General features: G+C 37.7%; 1 protein-coding gene and 1 pseudogene across 1 annotated transcript in view; one reads left to right on the top strand and one right to left on the bottom strand.

Annotated features, from left to right (window-relative positions):
• Window positions 1-12,456, top strand: part of ZW10 (zw10 kinetochore protein) — a 32,447-nt gene that overhangs the window by 2,852 nt on the left and 17,139 nt on the right. Inside the window, exons 2-7 of the mRNA XM_060104776.1 lie at window positions 868-1,002; window positions 5,619-5,720; window positions 5,910-5,987; window positions 6,459-6,618; window positions 8,112-8,264; window positions 8,755-8,946. Coding sequence (XP_059960759.1) covers window positions 868-1,002; window positions 5,619-5,720; window positions 5,910-5,987; window positions 6,459-6,618; window positions 8,112-8,264; window positions 8,755-8,946 — 820 coding nt within the window. The remainder of the gene's footprint in view (window positions 1-867; window positions 1,003-5,618; window positions 5,721-5,909; window positions 5,988-6,458; window positions 6,619-8,111; window positions 8,265-8,754; window positions 8,947-12,456) is intronic.
• LOC132493241 (large ribosomal subunit protein eL42-like) lies at window positions 1,298-1,632 on the bottom strand (annotated as a pseudogene).

The following is a 12,456-nucleotide window of genomic DNA, read 5'->3' as shown; positions in this document are numbered from 1 at the left end:
TTAACTCTGTTGCTGTATTACATTTCTCTATTCTGTATTCTGATTACTTAAGTGCGTACTGTCTTTCCTACCTAAAAGGAATTTATTTATGTGCAAGCATAATTTATTCCTGTGTCTTTCAAAGCCTTGACTAATTCAGTGCAAAGTATTCAATAATTTGTTTATTAAATTAGTTTGCATTAAAGGAGATAATGGAACTCAAATCAGTTTAGGGTTTTAAGGGACTTCCCTGGCGGTCCAGTGGTCAAGACTTCGCCTTCCAATGCAGAGGGTGCGGGTTCGATCCCTGGTTGGGGAGCCAAGATCCCACGTGCCTCGTGGCCAAAAAACCAAAACATAAAACAGAAGCAGTGTTGTAACAAATTCAATAAAGACTTTAAAAATGGTCCATATCAAAAGAAAAATCTTAAAAAAAATTTTAGGGTTTTAAGATTAGGCCTTACAATTTTATAAGCAAGAGAATAGAAATTCATAAATCCATTGAGGTATACAGATCATGGGTTTAATTTATCCATTTACCTTTTTTTCTATTAAGTGTGATTAAATAGTGGCTATAGTCTGAGCTGATACAGTTCAAAATGAGAATGTTTGTCTCTTCGTTTCTCTTTTTCAGTGTTTGTACGACTCTTGGGCACTGTTGGGATTTGGTGATCATTGTCTTCTTGCACCCTAGTAGTGTTATGGGACTCTTAACGGTGGGAGAAATGTGTTTTTTTGAGGAAACCCGTTGGCTTGGAGGGAAAGTGAACGGGTGTGGGTAGCTGGCAAGAAGGCCCTAACTTGGAAGATACCTAATAGAAGGTGAGCTATGTATTTTAACAGAGTTCCCTACTCATCTCATTGTAATTTTTCCATCCTATATGATAGGGCGAGGTATGCAGTATGATCAGCAAGAGGTACAGTGAATTCCTGCCTAGCATGCAAAGTGCACAGGACCTGGTTACCCAAGTGGATAAACTATCTGATGACATTGACCTGCTGAAATCCAGGATAGAGAGTGAGGTAAGAATAGTTTGTTATATAGGGTAGGTTTGTAGGGAGGCAGTTCAACTTCCTGATTTCTAAGACAATTCAGTTTTATACAACTTTTAAAGACCTCACTTTCCTTATTGGTGAATGGAAGTTGAATTAGATGATTTTAGGGTAACGTCCAGTTTTAAAATACAAATATTTTCCAAACAATACTTTAAACAATTTCTTTTTTATGGTAAAAAAACCATTTTAAGCTATAATAATAATGTCTTGCATTTTAATAGCACTTTATAAATTAAAAAATAATCTCAGGATTTTATTGTCTTCATAATAAAACAAAAACAGATGAAGCATAGACGTGAATAATTTGGCCTTTTCCCATATCATCTCCTACTTTAAAATGCTTATCTCTTAATGGCCAGCATTCTCTTATATCTGCAGCTGGCCTCAGCATATTAAAGCTTCAGCACAATCTTTTCTTTTGGCTTTCTTCTGGAAAATTGGCTCAGATCGCCAATCACAACCACTCTACTTCCTGTCATAAAGCCACTTTCCCTGGACATGCAGAGAATCCCTACCTGTCTTGTACTGTGTCACTTTGTGGGGCTAGTGCTTGCTATACTTCTTATGGAAAGTCTGGCAGGTTTTAAGAATGTTCATCACGTTTGCCAGAGTGCTGTCATCGCAAAGAAGTAAGCCCGTCTGGAAACAGGAATATCCATTTTATAATTTAAAAAACATTTTTCACATATATTATCTCACCAGGACTTTTCCCTTGCAGTTTCCTTCTAGGAAAAAAAAGCAGTTGAAAAAAACCAAGCTGATATTAGAGATTTAAATAAAGTAGGTGTCTTGTACCTCAATTTCTAAATTATCGGTCAGGGTGCATTGATATCCAAAATCAGGATGTTGAGGTATTCTCAAGATCCTAAAGGAAACACACCAAGTCTCTTCTCTATGTGATAGTTACCAAAGAAGGAAAGGGAACAGATGTATTTTTTAAAATTCTCTATAAAAACTTGAATCACAAGTGGGGAAACCACTAACTACCTAGAAAATCTATTTAACAGTGAGTTTACCAGTCATTCTGGTTAGAGGTTTTAATAAAAATAAATCCATTACTCTACAACTCTGGTGCAGTTCAAATAATATTTTCAAAGTGTATTTGTCAGACAAATGAGTCAACAGTGCAATCTTAGACTGTGCTGTTAGAAATGAAGTGTCTGGAACAAGAGAGTAATGGGCTCTTTGTACCTTTTGCTGGCCAGGTTATGGCTGGTGAAATTTATTCAGTTCTGGTTGTTACGTTTTGAAAGGTTACTGGTCTCGATGAGAGGGTCCAGGCCTGACCACTGTACCATCTGAAGAACAATGACGAAACTCAGGGTGTTTAGCTTCAATGAAAAACACTTTCAGTATTTGCAGCCCTGTATTTTCATATGGGAGAAAGATTCAAATTTATGGCTAGAGAAGGGGAATTAGATTCAATAGGTGGACATTATAAAGGTGTTTATTGAGTTTATATATATATATATATTTGTTTATATATATTTGATATATTTATTGAGCATCTGCAAGGTGCCAGATACTGTGGTAGTTGGTGAACTAGACAGTGTTTTATTTCAAAATGTGAATCTCATGCCTGTTATAGATGAATAAAATAGTGTGATATACACTAAAATTGGAATAATCCAGTTCAAGAGAGCAGATGTAGCTAAGGATGGCTTTTTGTAGGAAGTAGTGTCCAAACCAAAATCTGAAGTGGCAGGTAATTAAGCAAAAGGTGAAGGAGGAATGTTTAGGCAGGCGTAGGGGACAGCATGGTAGAGGCATGGAGGTAGTGGAGAGATGTCACTTTTGGAGAGCTGCAAGTATTCCATAGGACAGATGTTTAGAGAGTGTGGTGGGAGGAGACATGAGATGACATTAAAAAGGTAAGCAAGGACTGTGTGTATCAGTTTAAGTAGTAAGGACATTATCTTGATTGCCCTGTGGAAGCCATGGAAGAGTTTAAGCAGGGGAGTGATGTCAGATTTGAGTTTTAGGAATCCCATTCTGCTTGCAGTTTGAAGAAAGGACTTGAGGGAAAAGAGACTGGGAAATGAGAAGGCACTTAAAGCATTAGGAGGCAGTTAAAGTAATCAGGCAAGACAGGATGCAACCTGCTCCACTGTCAATGGCGGTGGGAGTGGAGAAAAGTGGATGAATCCTAGGGACTTTCAAAAGATACTGGATCTCTGGGATTTGTTGATATGGGGGTGAAAGACTGCGGAGTCAAAGATAACTGGGGAACTAGGTCACTGATGTGTCATTCACTGAAACAGAATATAGAGGAGGAGAAGGTTTTTGTTGAGTTTAAATATGGGGTGCCTGTGGGGTATACAAATGGAGCTGCACAGTTGGATTGTATGAAGATGGAGGCTAGACTGTTGTAAAGAAAGCTGGGGCCAGGCGGAAACTTGAAATGCAATGGCTCAAACAAGACACATATTTTTCAATCGTAGTGTCTAGGCTAGCAGGCTGATTGTACAACCCAGGGCCTGGCTACTGTAGTGTAGTCTGTGTCAAGAACTGTGAAGGACAGTTTATTCCTCACAGCGGTAGCCAGAGGATGAACGTTTTTGCACAGTGCCGCAAGCCCCGGTTTCTACAGGGCAGTGTGCAGTGGGCTGTATGGATAGAAGAGAACTTCTGTGCTTAGGGAACCTGAACCTTTTCTAACGGGTAGTGAGCATGCTGGCATTTTGCTATGGAGGAAAACGCCATCTCTATTTTTCAAGCTGTTTACTACACAAACATTTTTGAAAAGATAGTCCAGAACAAAAGACAGTCAATTGCTTCACTTGCAAGATAGTGCAGAAATGTGAGAGACTCCTAAAGAATTGTCTTCCGGGGGGTCTGTAGGGCAGTGGAATCGGCAACACCTGGTGGCTTGTTAGACATGGAGGATCTCAGGCCCCATCCCAGACCTACTGAATCAGAATCTGCACTTTAATAAGATTCACCAAGCAGTATGTATGTATGCGTGTTATAGTTTGAGAAACACTGCTCTAGGATTTTGTTGTTTGCATGGTTGAAGTTGGTCTCTCCCCATGTCCAGTTATAGCTGCAGGTTAAGGTCAAATAGAGGGAATAGAGGAGACACATCTGTTTTCTTAAGACTTGGAAATGGTACACATCACTTCTGCTTATATTCCATTGGTGGGATCTTAGACACGTGGTCGCACCTGACTGTGCAGGGCACTAGTACATATAGTCTAGCTGCATAGCCTTGTGCCGTTACTGTGGGAGAATGGGAGAATGGATTTTAGAGGATAGTTTGCATGTCACACCATCCATATACACATTAGGATGTTAGGAAAATGGTGTGGACATGAGGTAGCTGCACTTAGAAGTTGAAGCTATGGGAGTGGATGAGATTGCCCAGAGAGAGCGTGGAGAGCAGGGCTTTTCAGTACAGGCACAGCTGGTATTTGGGGCCGGACGTTCTTTGCTGTGGGGGCCTATCCGGTACACTGGAAGGTGTTCAGTAGTAACCCTGGCCTACTACTCACTAGGTGCCAGTAGAGCGCCCTCGATCTTGGCACGCCGGATGTCTCTAGACATTGCCAAACGTCCCTGGATCAGGGCGGGGTCAAGAAAAACATTTATTTTTTGAGAACCGTTGGTTCAGAGTAATGAGAGGGCCAGGGAGAAAGGAATATCAGCGTGTGTGAAGTGATCAGAGGGGAAATTTCGCTCCCAAAAGAAGATGAAAAGGAATGGCCAAAGAACCAGGAGGAAAATGAGTAGGTATTGGTGTCATAGAACTAAGGGAAGGAAAGTAGCAGTGTACTGATGCAAGGTAATACTGGTGACATATGCTTTGGATTTAGCAGCAAGGATTTGATTGGTATTTTGGCACCAACTGCTTTGGACCAGCTTTGGTGGAATGGTGGGGGTAGAAACCAGATCACATGAATTATAGAGTGAATGAGAGGTGAGAAAGTAAAGGCAGTGAGTATGGATCACTCTTGCAAGAAGCTTGTTTGTGAGAGGGAGGAGAGAAATCAGGTAGCTACCGAGAAATAGGGTGGTTGCTAACGTGGAGGATACTTTGTCATAGAGTTGGGGGAGATTTTAAATCTGATGGGAGGAGCCATGCTCTAATAGGTATGCATATAATTGGAATGGAGAATGACTTACAGAGAAGTAAAAGATAGAGAAGAGAGGAAATAATTGGTAGTGCAAAGTCCCTGAAAAGGTGGGACAGAATGGGAGGTGGATTCTCACTCAACGTAGAGAAATCTTTCTATTAGTTAGAACTATTCAACTGAAGAATGAATATCACTTGGCAGTGGGGATACCAGTAATCCAGGTGGATGAGTTCTTTGATGAAAGGTAACTGCTTAAACTAAGAATACATGGTGACACGAGGAGATTATGTTGATGGGAACGGGTATTCCTGCATAGGATAAGGGTTTGGGCTAAGTGGACCACTTAAAGTCTCTTCCTACTGCATTCTGTGATTTGTATTCCAGTCTTAACCAGCATTTAAATTTCATCATGAATTATATTCACCTAATAAAGCTTATTGATTACAGTAAAAGTTTCATTTCTTAAGTATAGTATAGCTTAAAAGTACTTGTCTTTGGTGTGTGACTTAGGTCCGCCGGGATCTTCACGTATCAACTGCTGAATTTACAGACTTGAAGCAACAGTTGGAAAGAGACTCAGTAGTCCTAAGTTTACTTAGACAGCTACACGAGGTCAGTATACTCAAATCAAACTTTAGTGTTTTGGTGGTGAGAAAGTTATTTTTTTTTCCAATTGTCTTATCATTCAATGGGTATCCCCTATGTGGTATTTTTTCATAGTTTAAAAATAAACAAGCAGGCAGACTTGAAATAGTAGGATGTATAAAATAAAATACCTAATAACTATACTTATCTTTTCAGTTTTCTACTGCTATTGAGGAATATAATTGTGCATTGGCAGAGAAGAAGTATGTTACTGCTGCTCAGCGTCTAGAAGAGGTATTAAACACTTTCTCTAAAGCATGAGCAATTAGTACTATTCTTTTTTTTAGAAATTAATTAATTAACTTATTGGCCGTATTGGGTCTTTGTTGCTGCGCGCGGGCTTTCTCTAGTTGCAGCGAGCGGGGGCTACTTTTCATTGCAGTGGCTTCTCTCGCTGTGAAGCACAGGCTCTAGGTGCGCGGGTTTCAGTAGTTGTGGCACGCGGGCTCTAGAGCACAGGCTCAGTAGTTGTAGCACGTGGGCTTAGTTTCTCCACGGCATGTGGCATCTTCCCGGACCAGGGCTCGAACCCATGTACCCTGCATTGGCAGGCGGATTCTTAACCACTGTGCCACCAGAGAAGTCCAGTACTATTCTTGTTTTAAGTAAATTTTGTGTTGCATGTATTCCTTATCATTATACAAATATATTCTAATTGCCTAGGGTCCAGATGAAATGTTAACAATGATTCCATTTCACTACCAGGCACAGATATGCTTGAAGTTATTAAAATCCAGAAAATGCTTTGATTTAAAAATACTGAAATCTCTCAGCATGGAGCTTACAATACAGAAACAGAACATACTTTATCACCTTGGAGAAGAGTGGCAGAAGCTGATTGTATGGAAGTTCCCACCATCAAAAGGTGCTGCTGACCTCAGGTGGACCGCTTTGCTTAATCTGCCTGAACCAGTTTGGCCTCTGAATATATTCCAAATATTTTATGTTGGGAGAGAGGAAGGTTTCATTTATTAATCTCCCAATTCTATATTGGGTTCTCATGTTAAGCAGAATGCTTGTTCCTTCCCGTGCATTTCCCTTTCTGTCCCTTTCACTGGGAAGGAGCAGAGAAGAGAGAAGATGATTGGGAGGGGTCCAGGTGGTGAGGCTGTGGGTGGAGGTGGTAGCACTTTAAGACCACACAGTTTCCACTGCATCATAGGATGTGCCCGTCCCCAAAGCTCTAATCCCAACAGTTTATCTTTTCTAGAAAGCTTAAACAAGCTGTTCAACCATTCTTTCTCTCTTGCTAAGGAAAAGGATACGAGTTTGGCCCAGTTTTTTTCAGTCCTTGAAGAAGAATGGTGACAAAATCATGAGATGGGGGATGCTTTGCAAGATGAAGAAATAGGATAACTCTGGCCCTGGCTTTTATTTATACTACTTGGCTCTCAGCCCCTCTGCCCACCTCTGGGTGTGAGCCCTCTTTGATATCTTGTTTACACAAAGTAAAACCTCTGAGGGTATATGGGAAGGACATGCCATTAAACCTGGTATATTTTCCAGCATTTAATCTTGAAATTTAGTCTGTTTCAGGGGAAACCTCACAGTCTGCCCTTGCTCCCTTTCCCATATCCACTATGGCCTTCAAATACATTGTATATGTATGTATGTACACACACGCATGCGTGCACACACACACATACACACACTCACACACACATACCCCACCCTGTATGTATTAGGTATTTTCAAGGAAGTCATCTAGAAAATTTTAGAGTCTATTTCCAAGCAGACTGTAAAATTAAGAGAGGGTGGCAGGTGTGTTAATTCTTTGTTGTAACACACCCTGTTAAACTTGTTTGGCAGGCTGTTCTCTTTACTTCATAAGAGGGAACATAGAATAGGAGGCCTTGATTGAAACTAGGATCTCACGTTTTATCCTTTGCCTTCATTCTGTCATTCAACACATTCTTTTTTTTAACTGAAGTATGGTTGATTTACAATGTGTTAATTTCTGCTGTACAGCAAAGTGATTCAGTTATAAATATAAATACATACTTTTTTATATTCTGTTCCATTATGGTTTATCACAGGGTATTGAATATAGTTCCCTATGCTATACAGTAGGACCTTGTTGTTTATCCATTCTCAACACATATTTAGTAAGCAGTTATTGTATGCACATCATCCTACTTTGGCACTCAGTTTGATTCTTTGAACATACCAAAGGAAGTAATTTCCTGTTTTAAAGTGATGCCAAGGACATGTATGTAGTAATTAATATTTGATTGCATTAGAAGTGTATTATAGTAAAACCACATATTTAGGACTCTTAGTAGATGGTGGGCTCTCAGGAATAGAAATGGGAACATCTTGTATTGCTGAGACAGCTGATATTTTTTCCCTTTTTCTTAGATATCAGCAACTTGGAATCTTGCCTACAAACAGAACTTCATTTATGCACTGAACAATCTCAGAAAGAAGAGAAGACCCCCGTGCCACCCATCAGTTCTCTCCTCTTGGCATTTTCTCTTCTTGGGGAGCTACATACCAAGCTTAAGTCATTTGGTAATGCATAATACTTTGTTTCATTTACATGAAATTTCAGAAGTCCATTGTTAAAGGAATGACAGAAAAATTATCAGTATTCTCTGAATAATATTGATGATAGATCATAGGGTTTGACCTCATGATTTATCAAGTGGAATTGTGTAAATATTACACTTTTCATTAAGGGCTTAGATCCTTTCCTTTTTTCTTTTCTTCTTTTTTTTTTTTAAAGTAGCTGCTGGTATTTATTTTATTTGATTTTTTGAATAATTTAAATAAAAATCTGTAGACAATCTGGTAAACTTCAGTGGGAAAACCTGCAGTGCATAATGGGTGTTGGGTAATGTCATGGTATATGTATTTTAGTTGTCAGGCTCGAAGATCTTTTTTTTTTTTTTTTTTTTCAAATAACATTTTTTTTTATTAGTTTCTGCTTAGATCTTTTTTTTTTTTTTTTTGAAGTGTCTTCTAGTGATTTATTTTTTATGAGTGTTCATAAAACTTTCAGGTCAGGTGCTGCTGAAGTATATCCTTAGGCCTCTGGCATCTTGCCCATCCCTTTTTGCTGTGATAGAAAGCCAACCTAACATCACTATCATTCGTTTTGAATCTGTGATGACTGACTTGGAACATCCATCGCCATCTGAAGTTTTTGCCAAGATCAGACTGGTACTGGAAGTGGTCCAGAAACAACTTCTAGGTATGTATCCCCAAGGCAGTGCTTTTATATTTTAGAGAAGTCGATATGGTTTTTGGAAGTAAGTATTATTTTAAAGTGGATAAAAATGTCAGCAATCTAAGTGAATGGCGGATCAGACGTGAGTAAATTATGTCATGGGAACAAAGTAGTTACCTTTTTATTTCTTGCTCTATTTTTCATTCCTTCTCTGCCCTGTGTTGACAAATAGGGTCTTTAATGGTGCCCTAGAGTCTGTGTTTGTAATATTTAGTTGAATTTGGGGATGCATTTCCCTCATGGGACTTCTAGGAACATCACATTTTGGGACTCCTGCTTTAGTTATAGGAGAAGCAGAAATGAACCAAGTGCTGTTTTACATCTTTTGATGGGAAAATCCCCATCAACCTAGTTGATATAAACAAAATAGGTTTAACATAGGCAATGACTTTCATTCCATCTCAGCCTACTGGTTAGATCTTTATATATTCACCCTTGAAATAGTTTCTGTGTTGCTTGAATCACTTTTTGGCTGTCACACTATTAAAGGTAAAATTTCTTCTGGTGTTTTGTTATAATACTGTTGTTTTTAGTCTATTTGACTTACCTTCTTTTTGCTTTTCTCAATTGTCTTTTTGAATAGTCAAATTAAGCATTCTTGCTGTGGAGAAAATAAAGAAATGCTGCTATTGTTTGTATGCCTTCCTGGCAGTCACATAATTTATTTATATATAAATTTATTTTTTTTAATCGAAGTACAGTTGATTTACAATGTTTTGCCAGTCTCTGCTGTACAGCAAAGTGACTCAGTTATACACATACAGCCATTATTTATATATAAATAATTTATATGTAGAGCAAGGAATTCTTTCTAGTTTTGACAGCAGAGAATAAAAAATTTTAAGACTTGTATAAATTACAAAAATCCAAGGTAGTTTTCTTCTTATTCCTTTACTTAGGGAGATAATACACCCTTATTTTTATTAGATATAAAAAAAAGTTGTAAGCAAAATATCCAAGGATTGAAAGGAACTAGAAAGGTGACTCAATACAGATATCTCTGATGCTCGACTCTCCTCTGTAACACCCCCATCAATTGGTCATATAACAAACCTGAGCACCTTTAGTGAGAGGGAACTCACTTCCTCTTGAGGCATTCCATCCTACCTCTGGACAACTCTGAGTACTATGAAGTTTTTGTTTGTTGGTTTTTTAAAAAAATTATATCTTCTTTCTTAAATGCTATTGCCAAAATGACCATTTTGGAAATTAAATCTTTAGGGTAGTTGTTTAAAAAATACGTTCAAAATATATGCCCTGTAATATCTGCTTTACGGATGCTGTTTCTAGTGTGTGGAGCTATATAGAAGTCTAATTCTTATTACACATGATGGACTTTCAAATTCTCTGTAGTAGCTGTTATTATGTTGCCTACATCTTATCACCAACATAAAACATCTTTAGTTTTATTTTTTTAATGAAATAGTTTTTTAAGTTTCTCTTATCTTCACTGACCTTCTGTGAATATATTCCATTTCTTCCATAGTCCTTTTATTAAAGTATGGTGTTCAAAACAGAACAAAGTATTCTAAGTGTAGTCCGAAGCAATTCAGAATAGTATGGGATTGTTCACACCCTCATTCTCAGTTTCATGCTTCTGTTAGTATAGCCAAAGGCTGTTATTACACAGTTAACTTATTGAGCTTGATGTCAGTGAAAATCCTATGTCATACTCAGTGCAAACTGCTGCTTTCCCATCTTGTACTTGATTTTTTGGCATTAACATTAATCTTTGTTAAATTTTACTTGATAAAATTTTACAATGTGTTTACTATCCTTTCTACTTCATATCGAATGCATAATTGATAATCATGTTTTCTTACAGTTTAATCTGAGTCAGTGATGGTACTGTTACCTAGGATAGGGCTAGATCAGAGGGTGCTCTGGGGAATTCCATTAGAAACCTCTTTCTAGTTTGACGTTGGTCCATTTAAGTATTCAACCTAGTGTTTTATTTGTAAGTTTTCTTAGTACCTAGGATATTCAGAGCGGAAGACAACTCACTGTTGCTAGGTGCTCTTCTAATCTCTTTAATATCTTTCAGTCAGTATTTCCTTCCTTCATCTTCTTGCCCTAAATAAAACCTGAGGATCATATTTCGTGGCCTTAGTTCTTTTTGGAATCCTCTACTTTCTTTGGATTTTAGTTATTCTGAAACTTCATAAAGATTTTTGCCTTTCGTCTTATGTTTGTCTTTGGTTTTATGCTCTTTTCATCTTTTAAATATGTATTTTTTTCTCCCAAGTTTTCTGTATTACTAAGCATTATTGTACCAACAGCAAAGGAGCTTTTAAAAGAGGAGAAAAAAATTCTTTTGGAAATAATTTGGCAAAATATATAAAAAGCCTTAAAATGTTTATATCCTTTAAACCAAGGTTTCAACTTCTAGGAGTCTGCCTTGAAGAAATAATCTTAAATATATAAAACCATTTATGTATAAGGATGTTCATCATAATGTTATTTATAATATTGAAATACTGGAAAGTCATAAAATCTTGAAGAATAGGGAAATGATGAAGTAAATTATACAGCTGTATAAAAGACCACTTTGCATAATTATGTTATACTTTATTGATTTTTTAAAAGTAATTAGTTTTGGAGCTAATTCTAAAAAGCCAGCAACAAGCATCTATTAAAGGATTAAAAACTTTATGTCCATTAAAATCAGTTTTAAGTCAGGAATGCACATTATTATTAATATTTGTTAACATTGTTTTAGGGGTTATGGCTGATACAAAGAAGAGAAAATAAGTATGAATATTAAAATAAGGAGAAGAATTTATCTTTACTTGTAAATGATGTAATTGTATACCTAAAAAACCAAAAGACTACTAAAACTTTCGTAATTAGTAAGACATTTACTAAGTTGTCTAGGTACAGTATAGATCTATAGAAATCAGTTTCTCTCCAAACTAGTAACAATCAGTTATAAATTAAAATATAGGGGCTTCCCTGGTGGCGCAGTGGTTGGGGGTCTGCCTGCCGATGCGGGGGGCGCAGTTCGTGCCCCAGTCCGGGGGGGATCCTGCGTGCTGTGGAGAGGCTGGGCCCATGGGCCGTGACCGCTGGGCCTGCGCGTCCAGGGCCTGTGTTCCGCGGCGGGAGGGGCCCCAGCGGTGAGAGGCCCGCGTACCGCAAAAGAAAGATATCTTATTTATAATGGCAACAAAATCTATGAAATTCTTAAAAGATAAATTTAATAAGAGTGGGAAGAATACATGTAAAGGAAAGCATAAAACTTACTGAGGGTGTAAAGTAAGGGTAGGCTATCGTGGATTAGAAGACAGTCTCAAAAAATTGTCAACTCATTCCAAACTAATGTATAAATTTAATACATTCCCAATCAGATTCTTGTTATATATTTTTCCAACTTGACAAATTAATTACTCTAGAGCTTACATCAAAAAATATATTTATGAGACTTGCTAATAAAGATTTGCAAAACACTAGTTGGAGAATTTTATAATTAAAACT

This window comes from Mesoplodon densirostris, chromosome 7, assembly GCF_025265405.1.
Source record: "Mesoplodon densirostris isolate mMesDen1 chromosome 7, mMesDen1 primary haplotype, whole genome shotgun sequence".
In the NCBI taxonomy this organism is placed as follows: domain Eukaryota; kingdom Metazoa; phylum Chordata; class Mammalia; order Artiodactyla; family Ziphiidae; genus Mesoplodon; species Mesoplodon densirostris.
This window is presented reverse-complemented; position numbering and strand designations above follow the sequence as displayed.